Genomic DNA, 22,468 nt, shown 5'->3' on the forward strand with positions numbered 1-22,468 from the left:
TCTGCCTAGATTTTGTATCCCTCTATCTGCCTGGAATCTTTGTTCACCAGCAGCCTTCCTGGCTTTCGGAGGAAGGACGGCATGCGAAGTCCACTGCAATGTCAGGACGAACAGACCTGCTGGAAAAGTCTGCCAGGGAAAGCTCCCAGCAGCATTTCCCTCTCCTGCCTTTACCATGCATCTAAGGCATGGCCAGCAGATACCACAGCTGTAAATGTGAGAGATGAAATTTATCCGTGACAGGTTTTACCCACATTCCTTTACTTAGAGCATTTACTCATTCATTCATTTATCCAGCAATATTTATTGTACATCTTCTTACCATATGCCAGCCTCTGTATTAGGGTTACATTGGTCAATGAGACATGGACCTGGCCCTCAAATAATCACTATTCCTGGTTGGAACTGAGTTCTATAAACAGATAATTACAGTTGATTCCAAGGGTTATTAAAGAGCACAAGCAATGTGCTACTGAGCACAGAAAAGAGAGCAACTAAAAAAAGGTTTTACAAATTTTTCTGTCATCCTCAAGCAGTCTTAATGTTTTCTCCAAAACTACAATACCTAGGTGGCAAAAGAACTTTTTTTAAAAAAAGACATTCAGAAAAAGTTAACACCTTTTGTATTTATGAAGGTATTTAAGGATCATGCAATTGATGGAGAAACTTTGCCATTACTCACAGAAGAGCATCTTCGAGGAACTATGGGATTAAAGCTAGGGCCAGCACTAAAAATTCAATCACAGGTATGGTGATTTTATATAACTATGTATTAATGGCATGAAGCTTAATACAAATATGTTACTTTTATCATGTTGTAATATAAATAATACTTAACTTCTTTATTAAATTGTTTTCCCTCTGTGGTTGAGGACATAATAGAAGTAAGGGACCCTAAAAACATTGGATGGGATGGTGGTACACATTCCTAGATATAACTGGGAAGATGATAAGCAAGGATGCACTGGTAAGTGTTTAACAAGTAGTTCTCTTAAAAAACAAAATGAGCCCCAATTTGTAGTATCTCCAATTTCTGTGGTGTAAATTACTCCCACCATGGCTGACAAACTCCTAATGTCACTGAATACTGTCATCCTCCAAGGAATCATCATCTCACTTGGGAGTGCTGCCCTCCTCGCTCCGGGCCCATGACACTTGGGGGTGACTATCCTGAAATGGGGAGAGACGCACAGCAGCGCCCCACTTTAGAGTATTTCTACCAGATACAGTCTCAGATGTAATAGGTGTAAATAGCGTCAGCGGTAGAAGTAATAATAATAGTAAAAATTAGGTAAAAACAATTAAAAAGTGATGAGTCTTACATGTATTACTTTTGTTGAGCATAATTTATTTAATGTGATGCTTTGACTTAATTTTTAATAATGATGTATTTAACAACTGGCTTGCAAACTTCCTAAACATTTAATAATTGGCTCTTGTGAGCTAGCCAACCCCAGCACACCACTTCTCACCACCTCCACCACTCCATCCTGGTCTCAGGCACCATCATCTCTCATTGGATGACTGTATTGGCCTTCTTTTTTTTTCATTTTAATTTTAAGTTATGGGGTACATGTGCAGGTTTGTTCCATAGGTAAAAGTGTGCCATGGTGGTTTGCTGCACCTATCAACTCATCACCTAGGTATTAAGCCCAGCATGCATTAGCTATTTATCCTGATGCTCTCCCTCCCCACATCCCATCCCTTGACAGGCCCCAGTGTGTGTTGTTCCCCTCCCTGTGTCCATGTGTTCTCATTGTTCAGCTCCCACTTATAAGTGAGAACTTGCGGTGTTTGGTTTTCTGTTCCTGCATTAGTTTACTGAGGATAATGGCTTCCGGCTCCATCCATGTCCCTGCAAAAGACATGATCTTGTTCCGTTTTATGGCTGCATAGTATTCCATGGTGTATATGTACCACATTTTCTTTATCCAGTCTATCACTGATGGGCATTTGGGTTGGTTCCATGTCTTTGCTATTGTGAATAGTGCTGCAATGAACATATGTGTGCATGTATCTTTGTAATAGAATGATTTATATTCCTTTGGGTAAATACCCAGTAATGGGACTGCTGGATCAAATGGTATTTCTGGTTCTAAATCTTTGAGAAATTGTGCATTCTCTTCTAACTGCTCTCCTTGCTTCTCCCCTTGCCTACCCAGAGTTGATTCACAAAGCAGTAAAAAGTGGTCCTTTTAATATATAAGATGGATCGTGTCACTCTTCTGCTCAAGATTCTAAAATAGCTCCCCATTGCCTTCAGAGCCAAAGCCAAAGACCTATGTCATTTGTGCTCCTCCTCACATGCCACCACTATTACCATCCTGACCTCGCCATCCACTTTTCTCCCCCTCAGTAATTCCACTATTGCTCAGCTGCCCCTGGTTAGAGCCACCTTGATACCCTGTTTTACATCTGTAAATACTATGATTCTGAGAGAAAGAAAAAGCCCACCACATCCTACAATTGTGACCTCCCCAAACTATATATTAATAGATGCTCCATGCCTGAAATTACCTCAGCCTCTCTGACATGTGTGTTTAATGCTGAGTTAATGAAAAAAATTCATAGAATTAATTACTATAATTATTTTGTCTTAAAAGGTATCTCAGCATGTGGGAAGTATGTTCTACAAGAAAACTCTTTCATTTCCTGTAAGACAAGCATTTGATCAACCAGCAGATACATCCCCTCTTTTGGATTCTAATTCCTGGAGTGATACAATGAGCATTTTTTGTCCCCAGGATACAATAATTCCTAAAGGAATTGAGCGAGATAGTATGAGAAACTAAAAGCTCTCAAGGAGGAAGAATAGTCTTAGCCAGTTTTCCAACGAGCCTAGGATATTACAAGGGATGTGTGAGGATTTCCCAGGACTGGATGGAGAATGAGGAGAGAAACTCAGCCTTCCTGGAGCTGTCACGGAGGAGACTTGCCCAAGGGGCCTCCCTGTCAGGGCTGAATGACTCCAGCACCAAATGACTGGAGATGCATCCTTAGGAGCAAATGCTAATGAAGGGGAGATTTGCAAACATCAAGAAAGCTGCAGATGGATGTTTCCCTGAAGAAATCTCTGAAGAAACCAAAAGAGCTGAAACTGAAAAAAGAGCTCCTCCCTTTCTTCACTCATTTTCCATTCCCAAACCCTGAGAGAGATAAAGGCAACCACAAAGAGGCAGAAGAGAACAGGGAGAAGTACAGAACAGAAATGGAGAAGCTGACCACGGCTCCAACTTTTCTCAATCCAGATTTCTAGCCTGAAGCAGGTACAATCTAGGGAAGGGGAGAAGCTTTAACCTCAGATTTTCGAGTTTTGGCCAGGTATAGTGGCTCACGCCTGTAGTCCCACCACTTTGGGAGGCCAAGGCAGGCAGATGATAAGGTCAGAAGATCAAGACCAGCTTGGCCAACATGGTGAAACCCTGTCTCTACTAAAAATACAAAAAAAAAAAATTAGCTAGGCATGGTGGCGCGTGAATGTAGTTCCAGCTACTCGGGAGGCTGAGGCAGGAGAATTGCTTGAACCCAGGAAGCGGAGGCTACAGTAAGTTGAGATCGTGCCACTGCACTCCAGCCTGGGCGACAGAGCAGGACTCCATCTCAAAAAAATAAAAAATCAAAAATTGAGTTTGACTATTACTCAGGACTAGGTATTTTATTTATGAAATAAAACTATGTTATGACTGAAAGTGACTGGAGGACTGCTTATTATCTGAGAAGGAGGTGAAAAGTCATAGTACCCACTTGAGATTTCATCCAAGGGGTGGGGAAGAGTTATCTCTGCAAAGCAGGTTTGAGCTGGCAAGGTGGAGTGCTCTCTGCTCACACCCTGTGGAATCCCACGTATTCAACTTGATGTTTAACAGAATGTCTCTGAAAGGATAAACAAGAAAATGTTGACAATTTGCTCAAGGAGGGGACTGACTGACAGGGATATGAAGAAGTCTTCTTACTATATACATTCTTGTACATTTTGAATTTTAAACCATGAGAACGTATTTTCTATTTAAAATATTTACATTTAAAATGAAAAAATTCTGGTAAGCAGCCCACAAGGATCCCTGCATCCTGGTCTTCAAGCCGTTGTGTGATCTACTCCGTTTGAGGGTGGGCTGGGGGTATTGAGGCTTTTCTAACGAACAGAACACAGAAGGCGTGATGGATGGGATGTCACTTTTGTGGCTTCTGTCTTGGGTGCTCGCTCTCTCTCTCTCTCTGGATTTCTCACTCTTAAGAAAGCCAGATTCTTTGTCTCCAGGCAGCCCTGTGGAGAGCTCCACATGAACTGGGAAATGGATCTTCTGAGGCTGCCAACAGCCATGTAAGGAAACTTGAAGGTGCCTCAGCTCCAGCCCACAGCTTGATGGCAGCTCATGAGAGACCCTGAGCCAGAGGCCCCCAGCTAAGCCACTCTGGATTTCTGACCCACAGAAACTGTGAGATAATAAACATGTGCTGTTTTCAGCCAGTACGTTTTGAAGTAATTTATTTCACAATAATGGAGTACTAAAACAAACAAATTAGGTTGCATTTAGTAAACACAAATTGCACGCTACCCACCTTCACTTTTTGATTTGGAAGGTGGACTTTTGAAATATCGTTCTCCTACAAGCCTAATTTAGTTAGGCTTCCATTTCTTTCATTTTTACTAAGACAACAGGTTTTTCTTCTGACATTAAAAACTGTATCAAACCATCACATACATTTGTGAATTGTTACTTTACTCTCTTGGTCCCTTTGCTGAGAGAGAGACACGGACAGAGAGAAAATCCTCCCATATTTCAAAAATATGTCTTTTTTTTATAAGTTATTTAAGATGGCAATAAGCCAATGAATAATGAGTGGCAAGATTTTTACTAAAAATGACTTGAAAAATGCTTCACTTCCTCTTTCCCTCTTTTTATTCATCTGATCCTCAGTGTACCGAAGAACTGGTCATGTGACATTTCACCTGCTATACTACCCAGCATACAGAAGTTTCACAAAATGCCAGGTGTGAGTTACAGATGCTGTGGTGAGGAATAAAAAGAAATGCTTAGTATTTTTAGTGGCAAAGTGATAATGAGGTTCAATCACTATGATGACTTTTGAGTTTCATATTCCTGCTAAATAAGTCCACTGAGTTGGTAATTGATTGATTTGCACAGATATGTCTCAATGTTGCTCTAAGGAAAATGTTCCGATATGCCATCTTGGCATGTACTATCACCAGAAAAAACCACTGTGCTTAATTTTAGATCCATGCATTTAAAAAAGAACCAGAAGAACACATGCAAAGGAGGCCCTCCCCAGCTCTCGGTACTCTTCATTGGAAGAAAATAAAACTGAAATTGCTTGTCCCTACCAAGACTGCCTTCTTCCCAGATTAAAGACTCCTGGGTGCCTTTTAACAAAAGGGACACTTTACAACAGATTATTTTGGAGGGTGAGGATTTTTATTTCCATTATCATATAGAAATAGTTTTTAACTTTTTCTCAAATGCCACTTTAGGCTTGAAGCATACTCTGTACTCTTTATGAATAAGAAAGAAACAACAACAAAAACTTCTCTCATTGGAAAACCATCACAATAAAATTATGTTTGACAAATAGGGTACTATGACTTACAAAATATATTTAGACTGATTGACTAAATATCCATACAATGGAGTACTATGCAGCTATTTCCTTTAGGGAAGTATTATAGCTATTAAGGAGAAATAATGGAATTTGAATATCACCATTATGCCCCCCTAAAATGTAAGTAATCTAGGCAATAATCATAAATGACTGCTAACATCTCGAAAAGAGAAATAACCAGATATTATGTGCCATCTGATGGAAATCCATGAAACCCCATATGAATTAAAGTCTTACCAAAAAAAATTAACCTGAGTCTAAATAAACCTCTAGATCCAAAAACCAATTTACAGGAAATACAGGGAACAAAGGAACATGTTAAACATCACTGCAGTTATAAAAATAGTACAACTCCAAATTGTGGGAAACTATAGTAGAAATGACCTGATTTTCTCCAACAAATAAATGCAAGGACAAACAGAATGGGAAAAGGAAAACCTGTAGATTAAAAGAAAGATACTTGGCCAGCCACGGTGGCTCACGCCTGTAATCCCAGCACTTTGGGAGGCCAAGGTGGGCGGATCACAAGGTCAGGAGATTGAGACCATCCTGGCTAGCACAGTGAAACCCTGTTTCTACTAAAAATACAAAAAAAAAAAAAATTAGCCAAGCATGGTGGAGGGCGCTTGTAGTCCCAGCTGCTTGGGAGGCTGAGGCAGGAGAATGGCATGAACCTGGGAGGCGGAGATTGCAGTGAGCCGAGATCTCACCACTGCACTCTAGCCTGGGCGACACAGTGACACTCCGTCTCAAAAAAAAAACAAACTTAAGATTCAAATCACCCAGATGTAAAAGTTTTGGAAATAGTGGTGATGGTTGTACAAAATTTTGAATATAATTAATACCAACAACTTGTATGTTAAAATTACAAATTTTAAATACATTTTACTAAAATAAAATTTTTTGAATTCAAATCACCCAATATAATCATGAAACTTATTTAAATCCTTTTTCAAATACACTGTAATAAATGAAACAGGGAAATCTGAACACAATTTGGGATATTCAATGATATTAAAAATTACTGTTGTTTAAAATATGATAGTATTGTGGGCTTTTTAAAAAGACTTCTTATTTTTTAAAAATATATACTGAAATATGATAGTATTGTGGGCTTTTTTAAAAGACTTCTTATTTTTTAAAAATATATACTGAAATTTGTTGTGTCTGGGATTAGATTTGATTCTGCCTCCAACCTAATAAATTAGCCTGTTATTATTTTATGGAGACTGGCAAAACACATGAGCCTCTTGGGTCAGAGACAAAGAACTTTATTACTTATGACATAGTAGGAGCATGAACATCAGCATAAGTGTATTGGTTCCTTTTGCCCCCAGGTGCTACATGAGCAATACAGAGGGGTCCAGAGGCTACCTGCCCATACACTGGGTTTGTTGCACAGCTGAGGAACACAACTTGGGGAAACCACAAATTTTATAGCAAGCAGTAAGCAAGCCTGCTCTTTGTTTGGGGGTGATGATGGGTGTGGAAGGAAGGATTACCTATTTTTTAAGGTTACCAGCTGCATAATCAACCTTGAGAAATGGTTCTGGTAAAAGAATAGTTAGGGCCTTGCAGTCTCTTGGTCCACCCAGCAAAATGTGTAGAAACAAAAAAGTCCCAAGAAAGAGTGTTTCTCCCAGTAATATCATGACAAGGATTTGCTTCCAAAAATCCATTGAGCAGGTAGGGTGTAGGTAGATCATTGGGACTATGGGTGAAGTAAGTTCAGTCATAGGTTGATACTTATTGAAGCTGGGTTTTGACTACATGAGTTTCACTATTCTGTTCACTCTACTTTTGTATATATTTGAGATTTTCCATAATAAAATTTTTTAAAAATCTGTTTACTAAACAGCCAACATATAGCTATAAGAGTTATAGAGTAAGTGTGGATACCAATGTTTAAAAAACAGTATAGGGCTGGGCACGGTGGCTCATGCCTGTAATCCCAGTTACTCAGGAGGCTGAGGCAGGAGAATAACTTGAACCTGGGAGGCAGAGGTTGCAGTGAGCCAAGATCATGCCACTGTACTCCAGAGTGGGCAACACAGCAAGACTCTGTCTCAAAAACAAAACAAAACAAAACAACAGTATATTTTTAAATACATGAAATTTTTTAAATTCCATTAAATTATTTCCATTAGTTATTTAAAATATATGGAATATTTTACTCTTCCCACTAATACTAAAAAGGTATTATAGTTCAAGCAAATGCAGTTTCTCATTATGGTAAATATGTACACTGTTATTTTACTACAGATATATGAAAGATCTGTTTTATAGAGAGTTGCAGTCAATTTGCGGTACGTATCCAGCCCATCCTCTGGAAAGGGAATCCTCTACATAACACAAGGTCCAAGGTCTCCGATATGTCTGATAATAGCCACAGGATGTCATTGTGCAGGTGTGAGAATCTCATCTCCCTAATAAAGGAAATAGTTTACTTGACCATCATTGAATGCCATTTTGAAAAAATGTGAATGCTTTTAGATTTTTAAACTATATATACATTTTAAACTACTTTTCTAAAATAGTTCACCTTCCTCTTTGGCTCATTTCCTAATAGGTGACTTTATTTTGCTAGCTGGGGTTACAAAGTTTACTAAACTGATTGTTGAATTAAATAGCTATTTGTTTCATAGCACTAGAAGTTATTCTCATCAAACAAAACAAAAGCATTAAACACCTGGTTACTGTAAAAAAAAATTCTTCCCACCTTTTTAATATACAGGCATACCTCAGAGATATTTGAGGTTCAGTTCCAGACCACTGCAATCAAGGAATTTTCTGGTTTCCCAGTGCATATAACAGTTACGTTTATACTATACTGTAGTTTAAGTGTGCAATAGCATTATCTCTTTTAAAGTGTACATACCTTAATTTTAAAATATTGCTAAAAACATGCTAACAAAGTGAGCATATGATGTTGGGAAAATGGTGCCAATAGATTTACTCAACTCAGGGTTCCCACAAACCCTCCATTTGTAAGACATGCCATATCTGCAAACCACAGTAAAATGAGGTATGTCGATATGTTAGCTCTCAGTCCGTGGTAAGAGAGGAGAGACGCACACTATAATTCATAAGTCTTCTAATTATTTTCTTTTTTTTTTTTTTTTTTTGAGACGGAGTCTTGCTCTGTCACCCAGGCTGGAGTGCAGTGGCCGGATCTCAGCTCACTGCAAGCTCCACCTCCCGGGTTCGCGCCATTCTCCTGCCTCAGCCTCCCAAGTAGCTGGGACTACAGACGCCCGCCACCTCGCCCGGCTAGTTTTTTTGTATTTTTTTTAGTAGAGACGGGGTTTCACCGTGTTAGCCAGGATGGTCTCAATCTCCTGACCTCGTGATCCGCCCGTCTCGGCCTCCCAAAGTGCTGGGATTACAGGCTTGAGCCACCGCGCCCGGCCTTGTCTTCTAATTATTTTCGAACTATTTTGGGGAAACATCATGGGGATACTAACTTTTTTACAGTATAAAAGTAAGTTAATCATTCTGTAGTTCCTGGACTCTTTTTTTAAATTCATGTGCTGCTTTATTTCCGTAAGGATACACTGAAACATTAGACAATAATAGCTAATGACAGAATGTAGAAATGAGGCATCAGCTTCTCTAACCACTCCTACAAGAATGTTAGTACACATTGTCGTTACATGCTTACTTTTGATATTGTCTCATTATACTACATCGTAAAATAATGTAGAGTACAGTAAGTAGGTGATCCTGTATTTCAGGTAAGTGGCAGGGGGAAATCCGCATTTCCTCTTGAGGAAAATTCCTAGGAATCGCAATAGAAAGGACTTTGTGGGCCGGGCGCGGTGGCTCAAGCCTGTAATCCCAGCACTTTGGGAGGCCGAGACGGGCGGATCACGAGGTCGGGAGATCAGACCATCCTGGCTAACATGGTGAAACCCCGTCTCTACTAAAAAAATACAAAAAACTAGCCGGGCGAGGTGGTGGGCGCCTGTAGTCCCAGCTACTCGGGAGACTGAGGCAGGAGAATGGCGTGAACCCGGGAGGCGGAGCTTGCAGTGAGCTGAGATCCGGCCACTGCACTCCAGCCTGGGCGACAGAGCGAGACTCCGTCTCAAAAAAAAAAAAAAAAAAAAAAAAAAAAAAAAAAAGAAAGGACTTTGTGGTCCTCATCAACACATGAACAAAGAGCAGACAACTGCGTTACAAGGAATTCAACTCGCCACTGCTCTGTAATGTCATATCCGTGTTGATGAGAGCCCTGGCACCTGCTCAACTCCGCCTGTAGAGTTTCGCAGTACTTCCGTAGGATGAATTTCAACACTACAGGAACATCTGAAAGGGCTAAAATATTTTCATGCAGGCCAGGCACGGTGGCTCATACCTGTAATCCCAACATTTTGGGAGGCCTAGGTGGGTGGATCACCTGAGGTCAGGAGTTCAAGACCAGCCTGACCAATATGTTGAAACCCCATCTCTATTAAAAATTCAAAAATTAGCCAGGTGTGGTGGCACGGCCCTGTAGTCCCAGCTACCCAGGAGGCTGAGACAGGAGAATTGCTTGAACCTGGGAGGTGAAGGTTGCAGTGAGCTGAGAATCTGCCACTGTACTGCAGCCTGGGCGACAGAGTGAGGCTCCATCTCAAAAAAAATAATAATAAAAATAAAATAAAATAAACAATATTTTCATGGAAGTTTCCAAACCTATAAACTATTTTGCTATCAATTAAAACAAAAATATTCCTAATTAAAAACAATAAAAAGGACAGCAGGGTTAGTTTTGTTAAGTTTCCAGAAGTATTTGCTGTGACAATGTTCCTCTGAAACAGGTTCGTTTTCTCAGATCTGCCTACACTTCCCAAATCACCTGCATGCTCCATGCTTTATGGTAGGAACGCTCAGAAAACACGCCTCATGGGGAAATCAAACATTTGTACGGGGAAAGGTCAGTTTAGAATTACAGCTAAGTTCAAATGTTAATTTTCTGGAAGTGCGTATTAGTCATTTGAAAGCACAAAAGAACAGAAGGAAGGTTAGAGTTTTGATGAGGAAGTTAAACCATGCACGTCAGTAAGTTCTTTTCCTGTTTACAGAAGAGGATGAGCGACAAGATGAAGCAGCCACTACAACTCTTGCATGTCGCATGACTACACGGTATGTCCCAGTGAGTCGCAAGAGGCATCTCAGTGGGGGCTTTATTTCATATGCTTCTTGCTTACATCACTAAGTGGCTAAATGACTAGCACTTTTCTGCTCTATGAGAAACATGCAGAAGAGTCAATCTGCCTACGTTTTCGGTTTTTAGTTGCAGCTGGACAGAAATTAACTTTGCTGCAGGGTTGCTTTTTGCTAAATCCTAATATGATCACTGTGTGCCCTTATTTGAGTAATACCGTCAAATGAGAGAAAAGACAGAAGGAGACCTTTAAGGAGGGGAAAGCCCACTCTTCCCCACTGATGGTATAGGGCAGAGAGTAAGGACACAAAGAACAAAATTCAAATTCCATTTTACAGGGCAGGAGCCCCTGTCAGTTTACAACTCTTTGGGACAGTCAGGGCAATATACTTGCTCCTTGTGGAAAACAAAGTGCTTGTTGGCCAGATTCATGGAGCATTTTTTGCAGTGGAAGCAGCAATAGTGCCAGGATGGTCCTTCAGAGGCCACCACACTGGAGCCTTTACCAAACCCAGTGATGAAGTGCTTGAATCCAGCACACTTCTTGGCCACAAAGTTCTTGTAGCAATCCACGCAGTGTTACTGGTCCTCCACAGCAGTGAAACGCTGCCCAGCCGGCTTCTTAGAGCAGGTAACACACACAAAGCACTCAGCATGCCGGGGCTCATCCTGGTAAGTGACTCCCCCAGATGCAATGATGGCCTTGTTGCACTTCACGCAATACTTAGCAAACTTGGTCTCATGGCAAGTCACACAGTAGAAGTCCTTCCCTTTAGAGAAGAAGCTTCCAGTCCCCATGACTTGCTTGCAGTTGCTACAGTCTTTGTGCCAGATGGTCCCCTTGTACTCCATTTTTGATCTCCTGCCACAAAGGGCTTGAAGCATCCCTTACACTTGGGAGAGTCCTCCTGAGTGGCGAACTTGTTGCACAGGATCTTGTTGTCCTTGGCCACAAAGGTCTCATTGGCCAAGGGGTGAAGGCACTTGGCACAGTGGAAGCAGGGGTCATGCCAGAAGCAGTTTTTATAGTGCACCTCCTTGGAGTCCATACGAATGGGCTTGCAGCATTCCATGCAGATGCTGGCACAGAACTTGTCAAAGCATTTCAGGCAGCAGTGGTAGTCACCCTTGTGTACATACTTTTTCCTCTGCAAGGGGTCCCTGCAGTAGAGACAGTCAAACTTCTCCACCATGCTGCCCACCTTATAGCTGAAGGTACCTCACATTGGATGTGTGACAAATAGGATGTATTTGACAAGGGCTGGATATGGTTGAAAACAACTTCCAACGAGCTGCCTGGGGATGCTCATCAGCATAGATGATGGTGGCGGAGGTGGCAGTGGCTGCAGACTGCCTCCTCTTTTAATATATGCGTTGTATTCATTCTCTTTTGAAGTATTCCACAGATTATCAGAATCAGTTCTTCAGTACGAGCTGTTCAACAATTCATTCACTCAGTAGATATTTACTAAGAATCTATGTGCCAGGCCTGGTGCTACAGGCTAAGGATAAAAGGAGAACACCACAGGCCCTACCTTTGCAGAGCTTATGATCCAGTAAATTTTGTTGATTAGAGCATTTATCATAAGCAGCAATATTCGTGTGTGTGTGTGTGTGTGTGTGTGTGTGTGTGTGTGTGTATTCAGCTAACTCAAGTTTGAGGAAGAAAGGGTAAATACTAGATGACGCTCAAGTCTTTTATCAGCCCATTCCCTGTAAGTCCCTTCTCAACATTCTAAGTTCTTTGTCATCTAAAAAGTATTCAGCAATCTCAGATGTCCTTCTTTTTGTGCTCCTTTATTGGGAATAGCTAGGTTTCCACACATTTTTTCCCCCACAGGTGTACTACTACATAGAGAAATAGCCTATTTCACTGTAGAAAGGGTGAGAAAGTTCCAGAAAAGGTAATAAACCTGCTGTTAACAGAACCTAAAAACCCTACTTCTTAACTGTATATCTTTCTATCTGCCTCCTAAGAGTATGCCTTTGGAGACACAAAAAGACAGTATGTCTCCCTTCTGGGGATCAGCAACGGATGCTCCAGCACTGGAGGCCTCCGTGCTCATAACCATATACGTCCTGCCACTGAACTGTTCTTAGAGAAAGTGCTCTTCACTGGGTACATGAAACCAATGTCAAAGCCTAGCCTGTGCCACTAATGTGTGACACTGGGGGTTGTGGGCTACAAGGGACCTGTGCATCTGTGTCAGGAGAGAAAGGCCCCAAGCAAAGAAAAATGTGTAATGAAGTCTGTTTAACACAAAAGCTACCCAGGAAAATTCTCTCTAGAGCAAATGCCCAAAATTCCATCTGTAGCCTGACTAAAAGTACCTAGGAGAGAGAGTTGTGAAAGAGGAAGGAGAACAAAGAAGGAGAATCAAGGGAGCTGTGACCCTAACTTATGGTCCAGCTTCTATCACCTGTGACAACAAAGCTAGGAAAACCATGTTACCTACCGCCCTAAGACATCCATCTTTTAAACTGAGTCCACTCACCAAAATGAAAAGCAATACTGACTCACCCCTCCACCCATGTCGTCCATTCTGGACCAGACCTTCTATCTTGGCTCACAGGAAAAGAGAGAAGCATTGATGTGTGCCAGGTGGAGGAGAAGGGACCATGCTTTGGACTCCCTCTTTCTAGTCACACCACAAGGGAAGATGCGTACCCTCAGGAGAGCGCCTGGCAGATAGTCACCCACTTGGCTCCTGGTCCCTCCCCCTTTCCAGGCACTTTCTCCTGCTGAACCCATCTTGCAGTTTGCCTAAATTAGGGCTCTGAGTTCTGTCTTTCCCACACAAGGAAACTCACCCCAAAGAGTTTCGTCCAATGGGACCATCATTCAACTCTTGGAAGTCTCACCAATCTCACTCTGTGGAAGGATATTTCTCCCTGTCCTAATGACCAGCTTGACGGCGGATGTATCTTCATCCCGTGTCCTGCTTCTTGACTCCGAATCCCTTAGGCCATCACATTCTAAATTCAGAGTACCTCACTTCCTAAGCATTTCCTGTAACAGTAAGATATCCATACGTTAAGTTATTCAATTTTCCTATAATGATCATCTCAACCAATCTCCTACTCACTGCCTCAAGGTCTCTAGGAATTTGTGCAAATGACACTGGGGGACAAGGTCATAATCTCCCCTTTCCTCAAGGACACAGGCCTCTTCAGACACACACTAGGATAGGCTGTCTATGAGCTATATTTATAATATGGCATTGACATCGCCTTTCTCTTGCATCTGCACTCCATCCTGCTGCTTCTCTGGACTTATCTTAATCCTCAAATTCTCTGTTTTAAGCCTAAGTCTTGACTCCACACTGTTGCAAAGCTATTTCATTAATGTAACTGGACACATCACACAATATCTACAAGGCAATGTTTAGCCTTGTGTTATAAGTCAGAAGCCTGTTTATGTTCTAAGGTAGACTCTGTCATTAGCTGCTTTGGATCATAGGCTAAAAACAACATTCGACTGCTCTCTGAACCCTGCAAAGTGTAAAAACTATATGGGCCAGGTTGATCACTTGCTAAAATGTCAACCTGTTCTTTGACATTTGTGTGAGTAATCCAACAGGTTCTATGCAGGAAGCACAGTATTTGCTAGAGTTATTTCAAATACAGTGCAGCACTTTGCTTTGATAATAGAACTCAGCTTCAGTCTTCTTTCACCTGCAAAAACAGAGATTACAAGTGTTTACAGAAAGCACTAGCACAATTTGACAAATAACAAATGAGAACAGTTTCCTGATATTTTCAGGACTTCAATCACCATCCTGTAGTACAGCAACATCTTCTTTTCAGACATATATTTAGGTCCCCAAACACTGAATAAATAGAAATAGCTTCCTTCCAAACAGCAGAAAGATCATATGTGTGGTTTTTGTTTTTGTTTTTGTTTTTGTTTTTTTAGACAGGGTCTCACTCTGTCACCCAGGCTGGAGTGCAGTGGCGCTCACTGCAACCTCCACCTCCTAGGCTCAAGCAATCCTCCCACCTCCCACCTCAGCCTCAAAAGTAGCTGGGACCACAGGCATGCACCACCATGGCCCAGGTAATTTTTGCATTTTTTGTGGAGAAGGAGTCTCTCCATGTTACCCAGGCTGGTCTTGAACCCCTGGGCTCAAGCAATCCTCTTGCCTTGGTCTCCCAAATTTCTGGGATTATAGGCATGAGCAACTGCCCCCAGTCAAGAACTTTTATTTATGGTAGTTTTTTTTCTTATGAATTAGGTGATGATTGAGTGTTTAATTGTGAATGAGATTGGAGTTACTGCCGTAGCCTAACAATAGACTTAGAATCCTTTAATGTTGAGCTTTTCCTAAATGATCAGCTTAGCTATTTGTGTTAACACCAGTGGTTTGTCACCAAAACCATTCATTTAATTGAGAAAGCAAATAAATAAATAAAGATTCACAGCACAGGGATCTGAATGCATCAGCCAACATCTGATTGTATAAGTCATACAGACATAAGAGGGTTTATCAGCAAATCCAAAAGACAATTCTAAACAGGACTAAAAGGCAACATTTTTAGTCCTGGGAGTATACGGGGAAAAAAGTCTTTATTCCGGGATTTATGACAACTTTCATGCCAGAGGTATTTAAAAAAACATTATTTACCAGCCTTTATTTATACCAACCAACTCTTCAGGCAAATGACATCCACAATAGGTATTCTAAGTACTGCTTCCCTTACAGATAATTTTGCAAAGTGAATGGTCTAATCGGGTTACTTCTTATGATTACTGTCACTGAAATACTGAAATCGTAAATTAGGACTTTGTTTTTAAGAATTAGGATAAAGGATAAGAATAAGAGCTTTTTTCTGCTTAGTAGTCTAGGGAAAAAACACAAATATTTTTTAAGAAAAAAAGAATAAGAACTTTTTTAAAAAAACCCTACATGTGTTAGTATATGAAAAAAAGTGACTAAATCTGGATGGATGCTATGAAATGCAATAATTTGTGTGAAAATTCACTTTCCATGAACATTAAAATCTTTTCTTTAAAAACAGTAGTTTGTTTTCGTTATCTTGGTTTCCTTGGATGGTGTATTAATTAGGATGTTCTAGAATGCAAATGACAAAATCCAATTCAAACTGACTTAAATCATAAAGGAAACATACTGGGTCTAGTAATTAAAAAGTCTAGATGTCTGGCTTCAGGCAAGAGTTAATCTAGTGATTCAAATGCTGTCACCAAGGATCCAGTTTTCTCTTTGTGCTGCCTTCCTTTGACTTCATCTTCAGATTCTGTAGAAGTGGCTTTCGAGCAGCTTGAGGGTGCCAAAATGCCCGGTGCAGTCCAGACCTAACATTCTCAAAGCACACAGTAGAAGGGAAGAACATATGTCTCTTCTAATAGATTCAAAGTCCTGGGAATCACTCTGTCTCATTGACTCCTTTGGCTCTTGTGCCCAGTAACTGTGGCCAGGAGAGCTGAATACATGGATTGGTCCACCCGTGAAGCCTGAATTTTTAGGATCTTTTTACCCCGTAATCTTGTTTTTCATTTATAATATCTTATTGTACCCTTTTTGGTTGTTATCCCCCTGAGATGAGCAACTATAACTTCTAAATTCCTTGCACTATTTCGAAGTGCTCAAAACAATGAATGCTCAATAAGTGGGACTGAGTGATTTAATAATTTAAGGTAATTACTCTGTTGTAATGATCATTATAGTCATTTCTTTATCAACTGTTTTTTAGTATACCAGGGTACTTTGTAAAAAATAAATGGTCATGCACCACTTAATGATATTTTAGTCAATGACAGACTGCATATGCGACGTTAGTCCCATAAAACTATAATACTGTACTTTTACTGTCCCTTTTCTATGTTTAGATGTGTTTAGATACACAAATACTGCTGTGTTACAACTGTCTACAGTATTTAGTTCAGTAACATATTATACAGGTTTGTGACCTGGGAGCAACAGGCTGTAGCACGTAGCCTAGGTGTGTAATAGGCCACACCTTCTAGGTCTGTGTCAGTATACTATGGTGTGCACACAATGACGTGTCACCCAAGAAGGCATTTCTCAGAACACATCCCTGTTGTTAAGCAATGCATGACTGTATTAGAATCACAGGATGATGAATGTTCTCCGTGGCCCCTCCAGATCCTCTCTTCACCCTCTCCATCATGCTCAGTGTCCAAGAGGCTAACTTCAATAGACTGTTCAAATGGCCTCCCTTCTCTCTAACTTCCACTCAAGGTCAGCCAGTGGAACCACCAAGAGGAGTCTGAGGAGTGGGAGGAAACAGGGGAGGGAGTGTTGATTTCTTGGTCCCCTTCCTGCTTTCCCAGGCTGCTTTGCTCATGGAGGCCACAGCTCCTGTCAGGTAGCCCACTCCTGAAGCTACAGCCACATCTCTTCCCAAGTTTTAGATTCTGGGAAACCAGTTTTTCCCTTTGTCCTTTCAGGCCTAGGGATGAGAAGGCTCCCTGATATTTATAGTTCTCATGGGTTTCTCTTAATCCCTGTATCTGTGTGTGGTCCTTCACTATCTCCTCAGTTGCGTCATTAAGTGTGCCATTTGTGTACTGCCAGGATCCTGACTTACATACATACACACTATTACAAAACCCAATTCAAACTGGCCTAAATCATAAGTGGAATTTATTGAATGATGTAACCAAAAAATACAGACATCTGATTTCAGGCCTCCCAAGGATCTAATCATCTTCCAAAGGTCCCACCTTTGAATACCATCCACTTGGGGGTTAAGTTTCAACTTTTGAATTTTGAAGGGACAAATATATTTAAATCATAACGTGTCTTAGTCAATTTTTAAAATTAAAAATAAGTTTTTTAATTCTTTTTTTTTTTTTTTTGAAACAGAGTCTCACTCTGTCACCCAGGTTGGAGTGCAGTGGCGCAATCTCGGCTCACTGCAAGCTCCACCTCCCAGGTTCATGCCATTCTCCTGCCTCAGCCTCCTGAGTAGCTAGGGCTACAGGTGCCCGCCACCACGCTCGGCTAATTTTTTGTATTTTTTGTAGAGATGGAGTTTCACCATGTTAGCCAGGATGGTCTTGATCTCCTGACCTGGTGATTCGCCCGCCTCGGCCTCCCAAAGTGCTGGGATTACAGGTGTGAGCCACCGTGCCCGGCCAAGTTTTTTAAATTCTAAAAGCAATGAAAGTTCATTATACAGAATGTAGACATTTAAGATTAACTAAAAAAAAAAAAGGAGATGGGAAAGTGTAGCCTTTAATTCCACTGTGGTTAATATTTTGGTGTATATCCAACGCTCGCTCATTCCTCTCTCACCCCCTCTGGGATCTTATTGTAAATATTCTTTTAAGTATCTTTGCACCTCAGAACCTAACACAGGTTTTACATGCATGAGTAAATGATATTCAGGAAAAAGATGAATGCTTGAATGTCCAAAACAGCTCTTTTGTCACATGCTACTAGAGATAATACAGCAACTGCTACACCATTCTGTTCCCATGTGCCTGCCAAAGGAACACCATGTCAAGGACTTATCTGAATCATCAAGAAACCATAATACTGTACTAAGTTCAAGGGAACACTCCTTAAAAGGAGAGGGACTTTACAAGCCCATTGGCAGGGCTTCAGAAGTGAAGGAGCCCTTCACTAGGAGCTAGAAAAATCTAGATTTAAATTCCAACTGGGTCATTCTACTCATTTTACTTGTCTAATCCTCCATTTTCTAATATCTGAAATGAAGACATCAACTTATGATCTATAAGATCCCTAGCAGTTAATAGTCTATGACATATATCTCTATCTATCCAAACACAAACATATGTGTGTGCGTGTATGTGTATGTGTGTGTATGTGGTGTATGTGTGTGTAGTAATGAAAAGAGGCAAGAACTATGCCTCAGGTGCTAGTATAACAAAATCCGAGTTTGTTTCCTTGTTTTCTAAAACGCAAAAGTCTTATAGGAAATCCAGCCAATATGTTTTTCATGCCTACACTTTCTGTGGCTAAGTTAGGAAAACTGAAAGCAGAAAACTCAACAAAGTACAAAAAAAAAAAAAAATTTAAAAACACTCCTCTATGTGTGTGGCTTTTTTTAGCTCTCAGTGAGATTCTCAAATGATTATTGTAATTCTATCTGAAGTTCCCTTTCTTGTTTCACGGCTTAATGCTCTGTTGTGTCATTTCCGAAACACTCCCCCATTTCCAAGGTTATGAGCAGAGAACAGCTCTTCACTCACTTGTGAACAAGTACTGTAAGAGAACTTAACAAATGAAGCAAAAGAAATCGTAATATCAAACCAGGTTGAGAAAGGAAAATGATAAGTGTCTGGAGGAAAGGGAGCATGAACTATCACCGCCTACCTTCCTTCCATCAAGCTCAGAGACGTTTTTAAACCTCACACCAATTCCTTGACAGCTTTTAAGAAATGAGATGTTTCCATTGTGATCTGAGTTATGCTGAGGTGCCTCTTCACTCTGCCTAAGCGGAAGGTAGGTTAAGCTTGGTAGAGGTGAACCACAGGGAGCCATGCTTGGAAAACTCTGCTCTGGGAAGTTTATCCATTCAAGTGCACCAAAGCTTTAGAACTCCCTACCCCTAGAATGTCTGCTTTTTCCAAATATTCAGAACACATTTGTTCATTCCCAATACAGGTGATGTGTACCCAATTCTTACCCATTTCCTCTGGCTTGGGACATTTTGCCCCTATGCAAGTGCCAGGCCTGGCTGCAAGTGTTGTCTTTGACTCCTCAGGTCCAGACCAGTCCTGCTGTCTCAGCTTTCAATGTTGTGGCCACCAAATGGGTGTGTGGCCCTCCTGTTCCTGCAGTCAGTGGGGACTGGGGAGTAATTTCTGCTTCCACCTTGGCTGGCACAGGAGTCCTCTCATCTTCAGCCACTGTGGCTGCTGCTGTTGCATCGGGGTTTTTGTGTTTTTATTTTTTAATTTAAATTTTGTAGTTAAAAAAATTAGGGCATATGGTTACATGCATGGCTCAAGAAGGTATACGGTGAAAAACCTCTGTTCTGACTTTGTCCTCCTGCCACTAAATCCCTTTCTGTAACAAGCAAAAATGTACATATATTCTTTTTAACCTCTTTTTTTATTGCAAATGTTAACATACTACATTGGAAATTTTTCACCTAAAATATCTAGAGATTATTTCACAACAGTACTTATAGAGCTTCCTCACTGTTTTAAAATGTTGTATGACATTCCATTATATGTACCTATCATGATTTATTTAACCAGTCTCATTTAGCCAGCTGACAGACTTTTTCAGGCTCTTTCCAATCTCTTTATCATGTAAGGTGTATACAATTTCATTATGGGTACAGGCATATCTGTAGGACACATTCTTGCAAGTGGAATTTTGGGCCAATGGGCTTATGTAATTAAAATTTTCACAGATGTTGCAAAATTGCATTTTCTGGAGATTGCACCCATTTACACTCTTCCAGCAATATGAGTGCCTCACACTCATACTGGGCTTCAGTTTACTTATATAGGAACTTAACCTGCTTGAAGCCACTCCAGCCTAATGGTCTCCCAATTTAAAATTGTATAACATAATATTAATATCTAAGCCTCAATAGTACCCTCCCTCCTACTTGCTTAACTGTATGTAAGAGATCCTTTTTTTTTTAATTATAATGAACAGAAATTTATTGGTTCACAGTTCTGGAGGCTGGGAAGTCCAAGGCCAAAGGGCTGTTATCTGGCAAGGGCCTTTTTTTTTTGAGAGATCCAATGTTTAATAGTGTCCCTATTTCTGTAAATTTGCTAAAAACTTCAGGGATATTACATGTGCCTATGAGCCAGTCATTGTCATTATTTCCCATTCTGGTGAGCTGAACTAGGACTCTACAGCCTCTGCAGCAAGTGGTTCCATAGAAGTATCACTCAGAACTGAAACAACTCCTGAGCCCATGGCTATTCCCTGTCTACTGGTGGAGTGGAAACTCAACAATGCCTAGAGCTACATCTAGTGTCAATGAGCTACAGTCCTGCAGCTATACTGGTAAAGCTGGAACTGAAATGTCCTTGAGGCTACAGACCCAAACAGTAGACCTTACAAAATGAAAAGGACAATACCCCATCTAGATTACACTCAGGTACAGCAGTACAGGGTCCTACAGTAAGGTTGTGTGGATCTAATGTATCAGACCATTTACTCTCACCGTTCCTTTAATTAATACGCTAAATGACTTTTGCCAAGGGTAATACTTACTGCTAGAAGTCTGTGTTGAGGTAAATTCTATAGCAACAACCTAAAATCTCCTTGCTGAGATTTTAGAGTCTGAAGCCCTTGCTCTATTTCTGGGTCTAACTTGCCAGGCTGGGCTCCTTCTTCTCTTACAGAGTGCTCCTTCCTCTTATGTCCCACACTGTTCTTCCCAAAACTCTTGCCCCCATGAGGACCACACTAGTCCATCAGACCATGTTTCATATGCTTTCACAGAATTCAAAGTATTTTTCTTGGAAAGCTGTTCACCCCTGGTATAAATCACTGGATGCCAACAGAACCATGGTAGATGGATGTTCCTTAGGTTCTCTCCACAAAACTACACAAGCTCTTTTCCAGACACTGCACCCCCATCCCATCCCTCACCCCCAAAATCATCTAGCTGCACAGTTACCACAAAAGGGAGCAGGTTTCATGGGGTGAGCTGGAAAGTGCAGTACACAAAAGTCACCATGTTGACTCTCACTCACAAACCACTTCTGATAGTCTCTAGAGGATCAGGCCAAATTGATAATTCAATAAGTAAATGAGTAAATAAACTCTTCCATACAGTAGTATCTCAATAAATGTAGAAGGAATGACAGAAATAGAAAATCACAATTTGGTAAACACCACAGTAATAATTATGTCAGGCAGAGATAATTAATGGATGTTAAAATTGATAGACAAAAGTATAATGAAAAACAGAATATTTACATAGTTTCAAAGTATCCCCTCATAAGATGCATATTAATTTCAAAGGAAAGACAGTAACTTTAGAGCAGTGAAACCTGCCAGATGCCATCTTAACTCAGTGATCAAAGTGCCTCATTACCAATGATGAGACACATCAACCACATTCCTCCCGACAAGACACACCGAGAAGGGTACAATGTCGCTTCTATGATATTCTTGACAAAATGTATAACCTGAATTAAATCATCGGGAAATATCAAACATAAATCGAAGAACATTCTGCAAAATAACTGGCCAGTACTCTTCAAAGAGTCAAAGTTATGAAAGAGAAAAACTAAGGAATTGTCTCTGATTACAGCAGACCAAGGAACCATGAAAACGAAATGCAACTGGTGAGCTTGGACTGGATCCTGAACAGAAAAAGTCCACTAATGGGACAACTAACAAAATCTGAATAAGGTCTATAGATTACTTACTAAGTTCATTTCCTGTTTAAAAAACTATATACTATAGTTATATGATATAACATTTGTAGAAGCTAGGTAAAGAGTATGTGAAAATCCTTCATATTAGTTTTTGCAACTTTCTCAATAAGTCTGAAAGCATTTCAAAAGGACAAGTTGGGAAAAATAAAAATAAATTTTAAAAACTATGACAGCAAAATTCACTTATTACAATATTGGTTTGTAAAGAGTGTGAAAATACATATTAATTACAAAAATTATATTCATGCTTGAATTTAAAACTGGACAAGTAAACTTATCCTATGATTAGTCAAATGTAGGCTTATTCAGGCATTTCTTAAAAGCACACTCTA

At 40.4% G+C, this 22,468-nt stretch overlaps 1 protein-coding gene and 1 pseudogene across 6 annotated transcripts in view; one reads left to right on the forward strand and one right to left on the reverse strand.

Moving 5' to 3' along the window:
- Positions 1–4,468, forward strand: part of SAMD7 (sterile alpha motif domain containing 7) — a 28,391-nt gene extending 23,923 nt beyond the window's left edge. For all 6 annotated transcript variants that reach the window (XM_065540150.1, XM_045386642.2, XM_045386643.2 and 3 more), the window contains 2 exons: positions 636–746; positions 2,604–4,468. In XM_065540150.1, the coding sequence (XP_065396222.1) occupies positions 636–746; positions 2,604–2,792 (300 nt within the window). In that variant the 3' untranslated portion in view covers positions 2,793–4,468. The remainder of the gene's footprint in view (positions 1–635; positions 747–2,603) is intronic.
- A 6,524-nt stretch (positions 4,469–10,992) lies between these two features.
- Positions 10,993–12,219, reverse strand: LOC141409646 (four and a half LIM domains protein 1 pseudogene; annotated as a pseudogene).
- Positions 12,220–22,468: the final 10,249 nt, after the last annotated feature.

Source organism: Macaca fascicularis, chromosome 2 (assembly GCF_037993035.2).
Source record: "Macaca fascicularis isolate 582-1 chromosome 2, T2T-MFA8v1.1".
Classification (NCBI taxonomy): domain Eukaryota; kingdom Metazoa; phylum Chordata; class Mammalia; order Primates; family Cercopithecidae; genus Macaca; species Macaca fascicularis.